We start from the raw sequence: 18,797 nt of genomic DNA, 5'->3' as shown, positions 1-18,797 counted from the left end.
ATTCAAATCCCTGCTTTATTACTTATTCTCACTTGCTTACTCTCTCTTTCTCTCAGCCTCAATGTCCTCAGGTATGAAATGGGGATGGTAATAATGACCTACTTCACACAACTGTGGTGAGGACAAAGCGATCAACTGCGTGGACCAATGCTCTGGGCTGCAAGCACCAGCAACTCCAAGTAGCTTAAAGAACCGATGGAGCTGAAGTCGGCTGCAGGGTTGGTTGATTCAGGGCTCAGTGATGTCATCCAGGGCAGGCTTGGGACTGCCTAGGTTCCCTGAGAGCAGGGGAACTCTGGGGAGAGGATGTAGGAGAGGTGAGAGCGATGATTGAAAGGTTAGACTAGAATTGTCACCTGCTGAAGTTCATTCATTCAGTCATTCAGTAAATACTAATTGGGCACCCACAATGTATCATCATGGGGCTGGGCCTTGTAGTACAAACGTGATTCACGAGGTCCCACCTGCATTAGTTTTGCATAACATGTCACCACAAAACATAGGGGCTTAAGATAGCAATACTCCACTGTTACATCTCACCGTTTCTAAAGATCTGGAACTAGGACAGGGCTGGGATGGCTCATCTCTGCTCCATAATGTCTGGGGCTTCAGCTGGAAGATTCCAGGGCTGGGGATGGAAATCATCTGAAGGTTCACTCACATAGGTGCTTGATGTCCGCTGAGCTCCTTGGCTGGACCTGTCCGCTAGAACACCTGCACGAGGCATCTCAATGCAGCCAGGGCTTCCTCACAGCATGATGGCTAGGTTCCAAGAGTGAGCAACCCAAGGGAAAGAGCCTGGGGGGAGCTGTATCCTGTTTATGCCCAAGCCTCAGAAGTCACACGGCATCAGTTCTGCCATACTCCTTGGTCTGTGGCAGTCACAAGCCCCCCACTCCCTTTCGGAGGGAAGAATGTCAGTCACGGGAGCATGCAGGGGCAGCTGGGAGCTTCAGGAACGTCTGTCTGCATGCTCAGACACCCCCAAGCTCAGGAGCAGGATGGCCCCGAGCACCAAAGGCCAGCGGGGTTGGGGGCTGCCGCAGCATCTTACCTGTCTCAGAACCTGCTCAGCAGCAGCCTGAGAAGAGCCGGGACTGGTCTCTGTGGGGGACACCCTGTGCCCTGGTGGGGTAGTGCAGTGGGCTGAGACATGGGGCTGATGAGATCAAAACTGTCAGGTTCCAAATCCCAGAAGAGAGGAAAAATGGAGCTGGAAAGGGTCTTAGGGACCTTCTGGAAGAGTGACTTGCTAGGGATCACTCAGCCAGTTGGTAATAACAGATCTGAAATCAGAATGGAGGTCCCCTACTCCCAGTCCAGTGCTTCTGCCATTTCACCCCTGCCATGGGCAGTCTCACCTTGCCAGCTTGTCCTAATCCTAGTCTGTGGCCCTCGCGTGAGCTACAGTCCCATTGCCTGGCACTGTACCATACTCTTGCCTGGCACAGCTAACAGGGTGTCAGGAGCCATGCCAAGTCTTTTCTGATTAGGGGGTATCTCCCCAGGCCCCTCAGATATTGATGTGACCTGGCACGCACATTGCCAGATTGTGATGTCCCTAAGAGAATGCAGACAGAGGTGGACAGAGCCCACGAACATGGCTGAAACGGCGCTTCCAGAGGTGCCCGCTTGCCGCCCACAGTGAAAGCCTGGTGGTGGGTGGCATTCTCCCCTCGGGTTACCCATTGGACCATGTTTCATCCTCCCAGAGTCAGTCTCCATGGAAACAGCAAGTTCCTTTCCCATCATTTTCATCTTTAAAGATTCCCACCAGAGCTGTCTGTGCCTGGGCTCCTCGCCCAGCTGCTGCATCAGCCGGCTCCAGATCCCAGGTTTAATGGTGAATTGTCAAGCTGCCAGGTAGAGCCGCCTGGGATGTGTCTGATAACTGGCATAGCCCTTAAAAACGACCATATAATCACTTCTTAACTGTGTTAGGAACTTGCTCCCTGTGGCTCCCTTTTGCTCCCATGTCAGAGCCACCTCCCTTCTCTCCCCTGCAATTTGGCATTGGAGGTCTTCCCTGTACCCCTCTGCCCCACCTCCCAGGCCAAGGTAATTCTTTTTTTTTTTTTTTTATCTTATTTTTGGCTGCGTTAGGTCTTCGTTGCTGCATGCGGGCTTTCTCTAGTTGCGGCGAGCGGGAGCTACTCTTCGTTGCAGTGCCCGGGCTTCTCATTGCGGTGGCTTCTTTTGTTGTGGAGCATGGGCTGTAGGTGCGCGGGCTTCAGTAGTTGTGGCACACGGGCCCTAGAGCGCACGGCTTCAGTAGTTGCGGCACGTGAGCTCAGTAGTTGTGGCTCGTGGGCTCTAGAGCGCAGGCTTAATAGTTGTGGCACACGGGCTTAGTTGCTCCGCAGCATGTGGGATCTTCCCGGACCAGGGATCAAACCCTTGTCCCCTGCACTGGCAGGCGGATTCTCAACCACTGCTGCACCAAAGCCAGACACTGACCCAGGTGGGAAAGGGAAGCCTCCAGTTTTCTGGGGACCAGGTGCACTCAGGGAGGAACCCCACCCTCACAGCCGCAGGGTGGGCTGTCCACGCCTCCTCCCCTCTCTCTCCCAGCCAGCCCTGTTCCTGGCCTCTGTGTAGTGCTTCTCCCTCTGGGCTGTTGCCTCCCTGCTCCTCCTCTCTAGCCATCACCTCTTTCACACTCCAACTCCAAGTTCACTCCCACCAGGATGTCTTCCTTTCTAAACCATTTTTCTCAGTGCAGCTCTATTTGGTTCCTGCAGTATAACTTTGTATATATTGTGTCAGGGAGAGGAGGAGATTCCTGAAGCTATTTTTCTTCTTAAAGCTTTTTTTTTTCCCCCGGTATATTTTCTTTCTATACTGGAGAATTCTTGTCGTGGGCGTATGTTGTTTATCTGCCCAGCATCCCCTCTTTGGACTACAAGCCGTTATCCCCTTCTGCTGGTAACATAATCTCTCCTTCCTATGGAAAAATCTATTCCATGGGATTCAGCTAGGGCTGCCTTCTTCAACAGGGGGAAGCCCCTGAAGCAAGCCTGGCCAATCAGAGGACTCTATCAGTGGGCCCTAGTGGTTGGTTCAGGGATGACCACATGACCATGCAGAGCCAATAAGAATCTTCCTTGGTATTCCTATAGACAGTGCTGGCTACCCCACCAATGTCCTTTCTCCCTTTGGTTCTCACTAACAAAACGCTAATTTTATTGGAAGCCCAGTTGAAAATACTTGCCTCTGCAGGCTTTCTTGCAGTGGGAGTAGTTATGTCACCCAGTTCTGGTCAACAGGATGTGGGGAGAAGTTGCTGGAAGGGACTTCTGGGAAAGTTTCAAAAGGAACAGACTCAGACTGGCATGGCCCCTTTAGTACTAATTCTAACTGATCACTGCCTCAGTGAGAGGTTAAGACATCTTAACCTGGAGCTTTCGTTCCAGCCATGTGGAGAGGCTGCCTGAGAATGAAGCCCTCTAAGAGGAAAACACAGCCAAGAGATGGAGAGGGAGGGAGGGAGAGAGGAGAAAAGAGGGGGTGGGGGGAGGGAGAGAGAGAGGGAACAATATCAGTTAAGCCCCTGGGTTGAGCCATGCCCTCAGAACTTCCCGATTTAGGGAGCCAGTAAATCCCTTTCCTACTTAAGCTGGTTTATACTGGGTTTCTGTGTCTTTCATTGAAGGCTCAGAAGGAAACCCTCTACAAGACCAAAGCCATGCCTTTGTCTGTCTCTTTTCTCTCCTCCCAAGCTATTTACATTATAAGATGCTAGATGCAAAGCTGGCACACAGTAAATATTAACTCAAATAGACCTTGAGCCCCCCAAATTTTTGTCTTGACAGGAGTCAAAGTAGAGCTTGGAAGGACTTGATTTCTGAACCAGACTCATTAAGGAATACACTCATAAATTCTCTGTGGACGTCTCAGGCCAAGCACACCTCCGATGCAGTGCATGGCTTGGAATCCCTTCTCTTCACCAAACCATTCCTTCAGCGCTCACCTCCTCCAGGTAGCCTTCCAAACCAGGTCTTAACTTCATCACCATTCCTCCCTTTGTGACTCCTTGCTTTTGCTAACACTTTGGTCCAGCTGTACTTGGTTAGATGTATTATTTGAGCGTAGCTGTGTGTGTGTCATCCCTCCCACCTCACCCCTGGCCAACTGACTAAAGAGCTTTTTGAAACAGGGGGTGTGTCTCCACCATCAGTCTAGGAACCTTCTGGGGGTGGGGACTCTAACTCCCCTATTAGATTGGGGATCCAGATGCTGCCTCTCCTCACATCAGACTAGGCACTGCGCAATCTAGAATCATCTCTCCATGCCTCATGAAGCCTCATCAGCAAGGCAAGAAAATACGGTCTGACCTACAACCCAGTAGAAATGGAGAGTGGGAGGAAGAGGGGTAAGAGTGACCCTCCTCACTCGCAGGAGGGTCCATCTTAACCTTCAGGGGAAAACTGATGAAAAGCCCATAAGATTAGTCCTGGATCAGACTGTTATTCAGCAGCTCCGTAATATTCTAACTCAGCTCCTGTTCCCTCCTGTGTAGCAGCGTAAACAGAAACCTCCCCACACAAGGCCAGAATTCTGCCTTATAAGCCTTCTTGCTTCCCTTGTTCCTTGTCTGTTGGGTAACAATGAATCCTTTATTGGGAAGCTTGTCAAATCTGCGTAGACACCGAGGGGGTGGCCATATGTTTTGTGTCTCGTGGCTCCTGTTGGATGGCAGCCCTGGAGTAGCCTGTGTAGCTGACAGTGCTGGTGGGACACAATACCACCCTCCCGCTCTCGTCAACATGCTACCCTGTCTTTGTACCTCCTGCCCCCGTTCCAACACTCAAGCCTTTTCCACAGCAGCTGTGCCGTGAGCCATTGTGGAGGACGGATGCTAATGTAAGTTCTCGAAGAAGGTGATGGATTCCCAGCAAGGGTCAGAGAAAGTCATTCGGGGAGGACAGAGCCTGAGTAAAGCCAGTCTGAGCAGGGTGGGTGAGGCTGCTCTCGGAGAGCTGACTTGGAAGTACAGAGGGCAGGGAGCCAAGGTGAGGAGGGGTAAGGTGGAGAGGGCATGAAGGGCTGGTTCGTTTGGTGGGAGAGGAAGGAATTGATGAAAGCCCTTGAATGCAAGTTGAGTCTGTATCTGGTAGAAAAAGCAATGGGGAGATGAGGCCAGATCTTGGATAGGAAAGAGACGTAATAAAAATAGTGCGAGTGATCCAGTCATCTGCATGTGGGAGGCTGAGTGCTCGGGGAAACGGAGGCGAGGTGCTAAGCCTGGATTCTGCGGCAGGATTGGTGTGCCTGGTGATGATTATGGAAGTGGGTTGGAGCTGGGGTCTAGGTGAGTGACTCCTCATCTTTTAGACAGGCTTCATATCTTGGAGGAAGGTTCTGGGAGCTCTGGCTTAATTCCCCAAGGGGATGATGGCTCCAGGGATGTGGGCTACCGCTTTGGGGATCTGTTGCTGCCAAAAGTCAGTGGATCTGGGTGATCCCATTCAACCCATGGAGAGCAGGTCTCCTTGTCCTCAGCTGCACCTGGCTGAGCTCTGCCAGAGGTGTGTGTAACCTTAGAAGCCACGAAGCATTCTGAAAGTGTTTCCATTCCCACGAGGGATAAACACATAGAACAAGAGGAATCATTCTTACTGAAGCCACTGAAGTATGTACTTAAGGATCAATAAGATTACTCTTACAGATCTATGCTTATTCAACATTCATGCAAGAAATAGTGATTAAGTGTCTGTTATATACAGGCACATTGCTAAATACTGTATATGTAACTATGAGTAAGACTGACATGGGCCCTCCCCTGTCAAGCATTTTGTAATTTATAGAAGTAGGTGTCTCTGAACTTGTCCAGGACCTTCTTTCCATTGGCAGCAACTGGTCAGAGACCTTGATGAAGACAGAAATGGGATGCAGGCTGCCAAGAAGCTTGGGGCCAGGTAAACCAACTTGCATGGCAAGGGCACGCTTTCAGCCTCCCCATTTTACCCACATTCATATCACACACCAAATAAGGAGAAAGATGGGACACATTTGCACAATAACTCAAGACAGGGTCTCCATGGCAACAATTACCCAAAAATCTACTCCTGACAGTCGCAACAGCAGGAGCTAGCAAAGAAGACTCTGGGGGTGGGAGATGTGCGTGGGGACTCAGAGGATGGCTTCCTTTTATTCTTAAACTGAAGGAAGTGCTGGTGGCAGGAGCCAAGGCGTCTCAGAGCCTGACTAAGCCAAGAACCATTGGAAGGGGGAGCTGGAAGGAGACTTAAAGGTGAGCTACTCTGAGGCCTAGCTGCAGAACACTCCAGGAGGATGTGCCAGCTCAGGGGCGAGGACTGGGCCATCAGGGCATCGTCCTTCCCACCACCCACTTCCGGTGCACAAGAGTTCTCCCTGCCTCCAGAGGTCGTGGGACGGGGACAAGGGGTGGACCCAACTTCCTGGGAAGTCAGGGGCTCTGGGGAGTTTGAGTCTGCCTGAAGACTGAGTCCAGTCCATGAAAACCCCACACGTGGACACGGGTTGAGAGAACATGGGCTCTAGCCCACTCCGTCCCCCAACTTGCTGTATGACCTCTCAGTTTCCCCAACAGTGAAATGTACAACCTACCTACCTTGAAGAACTAGTACAAGGCTGAATGAGTAGTGTGAGATGGGAAATGCTTTACCAAAGCAAATTCCAATGCAAAGACAAGAGGTCTCCATGTGTCCAGGCAGGACAACTTGACAAAATTAGGTGTGCCCAAGGCTCTCCTCCACAGGCAGAACATCCTAGGACAAGTGAGTCAGTGTCAGGAGTGCAAGGGGAGACCTAAGTGTGGCCAGAGAGCAGTACCAGGGAGCTGGTGGGAAGGTGGGGGCAGAGGGTGCCTTAGCAGCAGAAGCATCATCTGCTTCCTACCAGCAGACGGATGGACAGACTGACTGAGAGCAGTCAGCAAAGTGCATGACCTCCAGTCTTTAAATTTTTAAGAAGAGGTTTGGCTCAAAAGGAAAAGTATTCTGCTTTCTTTTTTGGAAAAACCTAAATCTACCACTACCACCCCACCCCGACTTCTAAGTTTACTTCTCTTTGTCTGGTAGTGCTCAAGAGCCACTGACTATTTTTCAGATCCTGTAGATCACGGCCACACTTAGGTCCCCCATTGCATTCCTGACACTGCATTAAAAACCCTGGAGAAATGAGAAGTTCTCCATCTTTCTTCGGGGAACTAAGAAAAAAGGCAAGTTGACTCTATCTCTAGAGCAAAGAAGGCTCTGCTGCATTTGGAAATAAAACTTCTCTACTAACCCCCACAGATAGCAATCCCTTTACACTGAATTATGGTGAGAAGGGATTAAGCTAGAGTATTTCCTGAACACTGTTTTTGTTCCAGGCTCTCTCCTTTGCCCTCCCACTCTCCACCCCCAAAACTTTTCTCCTCCCTTTTTATCTCTCTAACCACGGAAAGTCCTTCCATCCCTGGGGGTCCCCAGAAGCCAATCCTCCCACCCTGGAGCTGACTTCCCTCCCTCACCTTCTGGACTGAGCAGGGAAGAGAGAGATGCAAGAGACGGGCCATCTGAGGAAGGTTGGATGGGCCCTCAGGCAGGACCTCACAGGGTGGACTTCAGAGCGACCATCATGGTCCAGGCTTCAGTAGGGTCCAGAAGTTGGGCCAGGACCCTCAAAAGTGGCCAGCCTCTCTGGACTGACCAAACTCAATGATGAGCAACCAGAACACCACTTCCTAAACTCAGGATGGAAGGGATGGAGGCTGCCTTTTCAGTCACTGGACTACCCATGCTCACTATTCTGGGGACTCCTTTCTTGGAGTCAGGAGACCAGGGAAGCCAAAATAAAGATCAGAAAGCCACTTGGAGAACAGAGAGCCAGAGCAAGAAGGCAATAGACCTGAGTGATGCAAAACCCAGACCAGAGTGAGTCACCTCTTCATTCACTATTATATCATCCACTCAACAGACATCTGTGGCGTCCCTGCCATGCAGGTGCTAGCTAGGTACTGGGGACACAGCGGTGGTGGGGGTGGCAGTGGTTGGGGGAGGTATGGAACTCTGTGAGAGACTGTTAAGAGAATGAAAAGGCATAGGCTGGGAAAAAATATTCACAAATCACAATCGGCCAAAAGACTTGTATCCAAACTATACAGAAGTCAACAATCAGAAACTAACAATCCAACTTTTTTTTTTTTTAATATTCATTTATTTATTTTTGGCTGCGTTGTGTCTTTGTTGCGGTGCGCGGGCTTCTCATTGCGGTGGCTTCTCTTGTTGCGGAGCACGGGCTCTAGGTGTGCGGGCTTAGTAGCTGTGGCTCGCGGGCTCTAGAGTGCAGGCTCAGTAGTTGTGGCTCACGGGCTTAGTTGCTCCGCGGCATGTGGGATCTTGCCTGACCAGGGCTCGAACCCTCCATGCATTGGCAGGTGGATTCTTAACCACTGCGCCACCAGGGAAGCCCACTCCAACTTTAAAAATGAGCAAAAGACACTTCACTCAAGAAGACATGCAGATGACAGATGAGCCCATGAAAAGATTTTCAACACCACCATTCATTAGAAAATACAAATTTAATTCAATGAGATATTGCTACACACATACTAGAAAGACACATGTACAAATAAATAAAATACAAAAAATAATAATAACCCTGACATTACCAAGTGCTGGTGAGGGTGCAAAGCAACTAAAACATTTGCACATTGCTGACGGGAATGCAAAATGTGACATCCACTGTGGAAAACAGTTTAGCAGTTTCTTGTAGAGTTAAGTATATACTTTCTATATGATGCAACAATCCCCCTTCTAGGTATTTACCCAAGAGAAATGAAAAGTTTTCGTACACATACATACAAAACTACATGATTGTTTGTGATGGATTTTTCATAATCACCAAAAACTGATACAACCCAAATGTCCTTCAACTGGAGATAGATAAAAATCAAAAATTAATTTAAAAAATCTGTGATGCATTCATATGATGGAATACTACTCAACGATAAAAAAGAACAATTTTTTTGGGGGGGGGGGAGTTTCATTGATACTTCTCTTTATTTATTTATTTATTTATTTATTTATTTATTTATTTATAATTTTTAGCTGTGTTAGGTCTTTGTTTCTGTGCGAGGGCTTTCTCTAGTTGCGGCAAGCGGGGGCCACTCTTCATCGTGGTGCACGGGCCTCTCTCACTATCGCGGCCTATCTTGTTGGGAGCACAGGCTCCAGACACGCAGGCTCAGTAGTTGTGGCTTAAGGGCCTAGTTGCTCCGTGGCATGTGGGATCTTCCCAGACCAGGGCTCGAACCCATGTCCCCTGCATTGGCAGGCAGATTCTCAACCACTGCGCCACCAGGGAAGCCCAGAACGAACTATTGATACACGCAGCAATGTGAATGCATTAAGCTAAGTGTAAGAAGCCAAACTGAAAAGGCTATACATCTTATGGTTCCATTGATTTGACATTCTGGAAAAGAAAAACCATAAGGACAGGGAACAAGTCAGTGATTGTCAGGGGTTAAAGGAAGGAGGGAGGATTTGACTACAAAGTGGCAGCATGAGGAACTGTGTTTGTTTGTCTGGTAGAACTGTTGTGTATCTTGATTGTGTTGGTGATTACACACCTCGAAGCATTTGTCAAAACACCTAGTACCATACACCAGAAAAAAATGAATTTCACTGTATGTAATTTTAAAAATAAAAAGACATTTATAACGACTATTTTGGGGAGAGTTAAAAAAAAACAAGGTGGAAATAAAATACTAGACAAGAAAACTTGGTGGGTGAGGTAATCAGAGTTTAAACATTTGAAGTCTTTGTTTTATCCAGGATGAAGACAGAGATATTGATTAATTTCAGAATCTTTCATTAAGGATGCTGTTAAAAATTGAAGGTAACTGCCAGAAGAACAGAAATAAAATGCATAACTTCCAAACCAATAGAAGACATGAAAGAAGAGGGGGGAAAAGCAACAAATAAAAAGAGTAATAAAAACAGAACACTAGATAAGACGATAGAAATAAATCCAAATATATTGGTTATCACGATAAATGAAACCAGAGGAAACACACCACCAGTGAAAAGATTATATATGTTTTAATCCAGCTGTATTTTATGTACCCAAAATATATTGACAGAGAAATCCTGCAAGAAAAGGGTTGAAGAAAAGATATGCAAAGAAAATATTAACCCAAATAAAGTTGGTAAAGAAATATTAATATCCAACAAAGTGTGAAGCCTTTAGTTAATACCTACTGTATGCAGAGCCCTGTCCTAGGCCTGTGGGGTGATATGTGAGAAAAACATGACACCTATCCTAGGGGACTGTAGTTAGGGCGGTGACCACGTAACTCTAAATTACTCTATATAGTCAACAAAATACTTGTTCAGTAACTCTGTGCAAACCCAACAAGAGATGATATTTCTAAGAAAGGGATAAGGGAGTGGCATACTTGGAATTTCAAACATAAAAATTATTTATTGATCAGTGTAGTGGTTGGTTTCCAAAGACACTCCCCAATGAACCACGCCTCCTGATATTGATGCCCTTATATAGTCTCTCCTCCCACAGTGGATCTGGACTGGCCCTGGGACTCATATTAATAAATAGGATGTGGCAGAAAAGAAATATGCCAATTCTGAGCCTAAGGCTTATGAAGGCTTGGAAACTTCTGCTTTCACACTCCTGAGAAGAAAGCTGACATGTAATAAGTCCTGCTGTAGAGACCATGGGAGAAGCACATGGAGAAGGAGATGCCAGAGACTACTAGGAAAAAAGAGAGGTCCAGCCATTCCAGCTGAGCCCTGACTTCCAGCTGTCCCCACCAAGGCATCAGACTTGGACACTAGCCAGATGACCTCTAGATGGCTGCAGTTCCTGCTGATGTCACGTGCAGCAGGGGAACTGCCCAGCTAACCCACGGTTGCCCAGTCAACCCACAGAACCATGAGAGATAATAAAATGGTTATCATTTTAAACCATAAAGTTTTGGGGGTAGTTAGTTATGCAGCTATTAATAACCAAAGCGATCACTTTCAATGTGTGCTGACACTGTGCTTGCTAATCATTTTCATAAACGATGTTACTTAATCCCTTCAGCAAAATTAAGAGGTACGTGTCATTAACGCCCATTTTACAAACAAAGAAACTGAAGCTTGGAAAGCATGTCTTATAGCTAATAAGGAGCAGAAGCAGGGCTTGAATCAAGGGCCCTTCTTGATTATGGACTCCACACTCCCAACCATCCCATTATGTCGACAAATGGGGGAGTTGAAGGGTGAAAAACATGTTTCAGAGCGAATTGTGGTGTCTGTGTCCCTCCTAGTGTGAACTCCCTTTGAGCTTTCCTTTCTTTGTCTTTTTCATCCTGTGATACTGAGGAGTGAAGCAGATTCTGGAAAGATAATCAGATAAGTAGGCGGATGATATAAGTTGGAGATTTTATTATAGTTTTGACACATTTCATAACAAGCACTAATCATCCTCAGTGTTCAGTTGTCACTTGAGAAAATGTAAATGCTACATCTGCTCACGGCCTGTCTTTTCTTCCAGACAAAAGAACATATGTTCCTAACAAGGGAGTGTGCTTTGTTCATCATCCTCAGTCCTACTAGAAAAGCCTGAGCCTTGGGACAGGTGGGGATTGGCTGAATATGTATGGGCTCTCCTGCCCCCTGTAGCCCAGGCAAGCTTCCCGGGACTCTTCTGGCCCATCGGGTGTTAGGGATCATCTTAGTCCCCATCTTAGTCTCATTGATGAGAAAACAAAGGTCCACAGGGAAGATGTGACTTCATCAAAAACCCATTGACAGCAAATGTCAGAGTCAGGCTGGGACCACATCTCCAGATTCCTCCTCCAGTGCTCTCTGAACTCCAAGACCCTCTGGAGTCTTCTCTCCAGCTGCAAGCAGGTCCCTAGACTCCTGATGGAGGTGGCCTGAATCCTCCAGTCTCTGGGAGTGCTGAGAATACCCATGATCTATTGAGAACAGGATGTGGCCCAGGAGCTCAACAGACAGATGTTCAGCACCATAGACAGCTCCACTGGCCTAATTTACTTGAGAGGCTGGTTGCCCCTCGAGGCAGAGTGTCACGGGAGAGAGAAAAAAGCACTGGAATGATCTTAGAGAACACCTAGTCCAGCTCCTCGCTTTGTATGGGAGGAAACCCATGAACAGATAGAATGACTTGTCCAAGGTCACACGGCAGGTCAATACAGAGCCAGAGAGGAGGGCCAGCGGCCCTCTTCCTCACACCTCTTCAGGGCCCTCAGATACCTGATTCCCATGACTTATTAACGACACAGCCAGAGCTTGAATCAAAGTTTTCAAAATTTAAATCCCTTGCCTTTGGGGATGGCAAGAAAAGAAAAGAAAAGAAAAAAAGTAGTAAAAAGAAACTGAAAGAGCACCCGGCCCTGATGGGAAGGTCTGTGATTTGGCCTCTAACTTCAAGTCTTTGACAGGAGCTTCCTACTTCCCCAAGGTGATGCAGCATTTTAGAAACAGTTTTTTTTTTTTTTACCATGGCAACCTCATTCCAGGTTTCATCTCCATGGCAATTCATTGGAGTTTTTCACCCTTTTGGTAAGTACACATGTGACTGCCGATACATACATTGCAGAAAAGTTAATATAAAGCCACATTTTTATAGCTACTTTATTTATTTATTTCTTTATTTTTGGCTGTGTTGGGTCTTCGGTTCGTGCGAGGGCTTTCTCTAGTTACGGCAAGTGGGGGCCACTCTTCATCGCGGTGCAGGGACCGCTCTTCATCGCGGTGCGCGGGCCTTTCACTATCGCGGCCCCTCCCGTTGCGGGGCACAGGCTCCAGACGCGCAGGCTCAGTAGTTGTGGCTCACGGGCCCAGCTGGTCCGTGGCATGTGGGATCTTCCCAGACCAGGGCTCGAACCCGCGTCCCCTGCATTAGCAGGCAGATTCTCAACCACTACGCCACCAGGGAAGCCCCAAGCCACATTTTTAGAAGTGGAGCATCTCATTATCTAAGTCTGCAGTCAGGAGCATAACAAGGCAGGTTCCAGGGTAGACAGGGCCCATGGCATCAAGGACCCAGAGCAGTCTTTGGGGCAGGTATGCCCTCTGACTGCCATTGCAAACCTCTTCTAATCTTTACAGATGAGTGTATCTTAAGCTCACCATGGCCATAAATAATTTCTCCTTTTCTGTATCATCCCTAGTGCCCTGCTCATGACAAAGCCTCAGAGTTGCCTCTGATGGCAAGAAGTGGTGCGACAAGGAGAGAGGAAGCTGATTCTTCTGACTACAACCTCTGCAGTAACCCGGGAGTGACTCCTCCTGCTTCCCTTGCCCATGCACCCCAGTTTGGAGCACCCTGGAACAGTTCCCACCTTTTGTGGCAGACCTTGCTTTCCTGATCTGTGAGCTGTGAGTACCCCTTCCAACCTGACCTAATCTGCCACCTATTTTCCAGGATATCTTCATGGTTTCTAGTCCAGTGAGGGCACGCCTTATGTTTTCCTGCAATGCTATAGATTTTCTTTAATATCTGTCCCAGTGTTTATAATGACACAGAGCTGGATGGAGTGAGTATATAGTCAACCATCTCGACATAACCCTCTCTTTCCCTCTCTACTTTTAGTGTTTTGGGTAACTTTTCTTGTCAACTTATAGTCTGTTTAGTGATGGTGCTGAGTCGTTAATTTCTCACCATCATCACCAACATCTTCATCGTCAGTAGCAGTACTATTTCATGACTAAGGAGTCACCATCACATTCTGCAACAAAGAAAAGTGAGAAGTGCTCCCCAAAATCTCCCCACATCCTGGACAATGAAACAGAAAAATCAAGGCATGGTTTAATTTCAAAGTTTCAATCAAAATCATAAAATGTGCCAGCTCGTCACTTTCCAAATATCTTTTGAACTCAGATAGACTTGAATGTGGACTCTGGTTCCATTGATTCTTAACTGTGGTTTCAGAGGAATGACCTAACAGTCTGAGCCTTGTTCTCTTAAGTGGAGATGACAATAATCTCTGCCTTACAGGAATTATTAGATCTGGGTTATGAAAAAAATAGAAAGGATTACGAGATAAAATATGAAAAGTGCTTCACACCATTCCTGGCATGTGGAAGATCTTCTCTAAATGGTAATATTAGCACCTAAAAAGGGAATCATTACTATGAAATTTTATTTGTATCTGACTGAAGTGAACACTTACCCTCCTTGTGTTTTGTTTATTTGATTACATGTCTTTGATCCCTATGATGCATGACACCCCTTGAAAGCAGAGGCTGTGTCTTCAATTCAACCAAGTTTTGTGATGTTTCTAAACAGAATAAAGCATCATGCTTGGCACCACAGAAAATACACACACAGAGAAGACAGTTCTGGTCCTCGAGGGTAGTGTAGTGATGGAGCTCTATCACACCATAGAGCTGCAGGGGTAAGCAGATGCTGCCTCAGGGTAGGGACCCCACACCCCCGCCCCAGCTGCCATCTCAGAGACCTGGACACTTGCCTGGTTTGGCCTGCCCTGAGCCGGGTTCGGGGATCTGGACATCCCATGTACCTGGTAAGATCTTGATTGACAAGAGAGGATCGTGAGCTGCACTCAAGGAATGCTACTCAGAGATCCCACCAAATTCCTTGGTATAAAATGTGTGACACACACATACCCACACACCCACCCCCCGACACACACCCCTTTCCCCCAACATTGGAATGCTGGATGTGGCCATTTTTTGTCTGCGCCCACCACTTCTCAGGCTTCACTGTCCCATCTAAACCTCCCCTAACACTCCAGGCTGCTCTTGGTCTGCTGCTGAGTTGGGGTCTGGGGAGAGTTTGGGCAGAGTGACTCCCAGAAGCCAGCCCAGTATGGCTCTGTGTGAACTGGATTCAGACAAACAAGTGGGAAAGTAAGTGGATGTTGTGATGTAAGCCCTTCCTACTGTCCCCCATTCCAGAGGACCTCTTGCTAGTGAGAGCACAACTGACCCCAGATATTCCATCCCTGACTCAGAGGAAGGGAAATAGAGGGTTTGACCTAGTCCCTGAGACCCTCAATACCCGAGGGCTAGTGGCCCTGAGGAGCAGTGCAAGTACCCGGGCCTGCAGGCCGGGCTAGACTCCAGTTCTGCTATCCCCTTGCTCACCCCAGTGCCTGCACAGTATCTGGCCCATAGGAGATTCCCAGTAGACACTGGTTGAAAGAATGAACAGGGGCAAGTCCGTTAAATGGAAACTTAGTTTCCTCTCCTATAAACAGGCTCATGGGAGAGCGTGTGCTCTTACTCACCGAGCTGTTGTGGACAGCAAACAAGAGCATGTGGAGGGAAGGCTGGAGTCACAGGCAGGGCTGAATCCTAGCTCTGCCCCTTCCTGGCTGGGTGACCTCAGACAACCTCTTAGAGCCTCAGTTACCTCACCTGTGAAATGGGAGCAGTAAGGAAACCTTCCTCAGCAAGGTGGGAGCTCAGTGCTCAGCTCATTAGACACGGGATACATTATTTTTGTCCTGATTATGAGAGTGCTTTGAAACCTACAAAGTGCTTTGCAAATACGAGTTACCATTTTTCTGTCCAAGATCCCCTTTCAGAGGACCAAATATATCTTGCTGGGGAAGAGTTCACACCCTAAACAAAAATAATGATAATCATAATAATTATCTTTATTGGCTGTTTATCACATGCCAGGCACTATGTCGGCTACTTTATACTCATCATCTCATGGGAGCTATGGGTACTATGGCTTCCATTCTATAGATGAGGAAACTAAGGCTCAGAGAGATTGAGTTACTTCCCCAGAGTCACAGAGCTAGGAAGCAGGGCGGCTAGGATTTCAAAGACCAGCGTCCAGGACTTCTCTTCTGAACCCAGGACCTCCAGAGATTTGGTCCCTGAATCTTGGGCAGCCCTTGTTGGAAGATCTCTCCCTGCACGGGGGTGGGGAGTGAGGAGAGGGCATTGGAGAACCAGGCTCTTTCTCTGTCCAGTGCCCGATGCCCCAGGCTCAGGATTCTGATCTAGTCCTGCCTTTCCCCTGAAGCACTATGCTTCGTGCCCTCGCTCTTTCGTAACTAAGTGTGCCCACCCCTGAGGTTTATATAAGAGAGCTCTGTAAACACATTACAGGACATCAGGGCTTCGAAAGAACTAAGATGGACTGCAAATGAGATCTCACCCTCCACCCCCTCCCTGGACCCCACTCACACTTGCTATTTTCCTCTTTGGGGCTTGAGCCTGGCTTTGTGTGCACCTGCCTGTGTGTGCATACTTGTACACATGGGTGTGCCAGTCATGGGATGGAGTGCACAAACACGCATGTTAGTACATGTCTTCATTGTCCTTTTTCTTCTTTACAGTGAGAAAATCCTGCAAAGCTTCCCCATTAAGGCTTTCCTTTTTCAGCAAATTCAGGAAACTGAACTCTTGAATCCCCTTCTCTTGCCCCAGTCGCAGATCCATTTTATTAGAGGGAAGTTCTCATAGTGTTCGCTCCAACTTGGTCAGCCAGAAAACAGTGTCTAAGCTGTGTCCCTGCCAAAACTCCCATTTTTCCTGTCATTTGGGTTTTACGTGAACGCCTGCAGCTCTCTGAACTCCATTCTTCAGGCCATCGGGTCAGCCAGGCTCCAGGCAGCTGTGCTACAGAGCCAGATCCCCAGGTTGCCCCAGTTGTTCAAGGCTGCTCTCACCAGGTCAAGCTGGGCTACTGGCAAGTCACCCCAAACCATCAACAGAACATTCTCCACATTGTGGGTTTAACTCTGCAAGTAGTTTCTGGCCCCTATCCTTTACTGGACTGACCTAACTGGATGAACTCTCCCAGGTCTGAGATTGGAGTGGTGGGGTGGGTGTGGGTGGGAAGATGACACATCCTAATGATGATGATTCTTTTTTTTTAATATTTATTTATTATTTATTAATTTATTTGGCTGCACCGGGTCTTAGTTGCCGCACGCGGGCTCTTTTAGTTGCGGCATGCATGTGGGACCTAGTTCCCAGACCAGGGATGGAACCCGGGCCCCCGCCCCTGCATCGGCAGCGCGGAGTCTTAACCACTGGACCACCAGGGAAGTCCCTAATGATGACGATTCTGGTTACACAGGAGGGCTCAGGAGCCAGGAGGATTCTGAATCCTTCATAATCAGTGACCATCTACGCTTTTGTTGAGATGCTGTGCCCCCCACCAACCTCGTGGGGAACTAGTGCTGGAGACATGAATTGGTGCTCCCTATATTTCTCTTTCCAAAGCCAAGTAAGGCTTCAGCCACCTTCCTTCTCATTCACCTTCACTTCCACCCATGGCAAAAGAGAGAAGAGGGGGAGAAATCCACTAGAGCCCTCCCCACAAATCTTCCAAGCACCAGGGTGCCTGAGTGGGGTTGGCACTAGGGCTAAGGGCGATATACACAAGCTACAAAGCCCAGCTTTCTCTCCTCCTGTCCTCCACCCCCCAGTTTCAGTTCTTCCCCAGACCAGACACTTGCAGACAGCAGAGCCACTCACACTCCCCCTTGGCTGTGAGTGCCAAGGTTCTAACTGCTTAACACGGCTTTAAGGAAATTCTGCACCTATAAGAGGTGCCAGGGTTCTGGGCAGCAGGGGGCATCTCATAATGGGAGGTTCCAAATTCCCTGAACACAGCTACATTGGAGGTCATTTGCTCCATTTTAAACATCCTGGGGCCTTCAAACCACAAAGCCCTCTCCCAAGCATACATTCCCTCCACCCAAACTCTCCTCCCCATGCTGCAAGGGTACATCTTCAGAATCTGCTCACCTACCTCCACAAGGGTAGCGTCAAGCAAGCCCTTACATGGGGTTTTGGCCCTATAATTAAAATTTCCCTCGATCTAGACCTCTGCCCACACATTAATTAAATTTTATTTGCCCACTGTCCTGATGTATGATTTTTGCTATTTTCTCCCTTTTGGACTCAAGTAACTGATTTTTTTTTTTTTTCCATCTCACGGAATAGATTCAAATTTTCCAGTGATTTAATTGATCTCACCAGCTGTCCCGCCAGCCTGCAGGACCTGCCTCCCTGGCTGTCCACGTAGAAAACAGGACCTTTTTGCCTCCCCGGCTGCGGCTTCCGAGTGGGGTCTCAGGAGCCTGTGACCAGCCCCGACAGCTGCCCAGTCCTGAGGCCCGGCGTCCTATGACCTGCCTAAAGTACTTGCTAGTAGGCTACACACCGCCCACCCCCGCCAACACACCCCCCAACATACACACACATCCCACAGGAGTGCGGGCGGAAGCCGCAGGAAGCCCGACGGCTGTAGCTTTATTGCAAGATTTCTTCTCAAATGCGAAATCAAACCAACAAGCTCAGTGACTCGGATTCGTCAACGGCGGCGCCTCGCCGCACGCTGCTCGGAACTCGCCCCCACTCCACCCCACCTACATACACACAAAGTTCCCACGCCAGTGACCTCAGCCCCAAGTGCATCCCACAACCTCTCCCACCCGGCCCAGAACTTCCTTTCAAAGTAACAGTTAAGAAGCCCCATCCGCTACCCTCCCATTCCCCAACGCTGGACCGCACGCAGGACCGAGTCGGGTGTGGAAGTCCCTTCCCGCGCCGCCGCCTAAGGTCCCGCAGTGGCCCGGGCCCGGGCGCCCGGAGGCACGTCGCTGCCCCTCGCGCTGCCCGCCGAGAGGCGGCGGCAGAGCCCGGTGAGGGGGAACCAGGGTCCTGGGCTCCCTTCTCCGTCTTCTTCCAGCCAAGCTGCCGAGGGCGGGCCGAGGCGGCGCTCAGTACAGCCCCAGGATGGCAGCGCCCACGTCCTTGGAAGGCCGGCGCTCCTGCATCAGAAAGTTAATCATGCTCTCCGAC

At 48.7% G+C, this 18,797-nt stretch overlaps 1 protein-coding gene across 1 annotated transcript in view; it reads right to left on the bottom strand.

Annotated features, from left to right (window-relative positions):
- Nucleotides 1–18,654: 18,654 nt before the first annotated feature.
- RPRML (reprimo like) overlaps nucleotides 18,655–18,797 on the bottom strand; it is a 609-nt gene continuing 466 nt past the window's right edge. The window contains exon 1 of the mRNA XM_007175864.2: nucleotides 18,655–18,797. This exon is cut by the window's right edge and continues 466 nt beyond it. Coding sequence (XP_007175926.2) covers nucleotides 18,716–18,797 — 82 coding nt within the window. The 3' untranslated portion in view covers nucleotides 18,655–18,715.

This window comes from Balaenoptera acutorostrata, chromosome 20, assembly GCF_949987535.1.
Source record: "Balaenoptera acutorostrata chromosome 20, mBalAcu1.1, whole genome shotgun sequence".
NCBI lineage: Eukaryota > Metazoa > Chordata > Mammalia > Artiodactyla > Balaenopteridae > Balaenoptera > Balaenoptera acutorostrata.
Note: the sequence above shows the minus strand (reverse complement) of the source record. Positions and strands in the feature narration are given on the sequence as shown.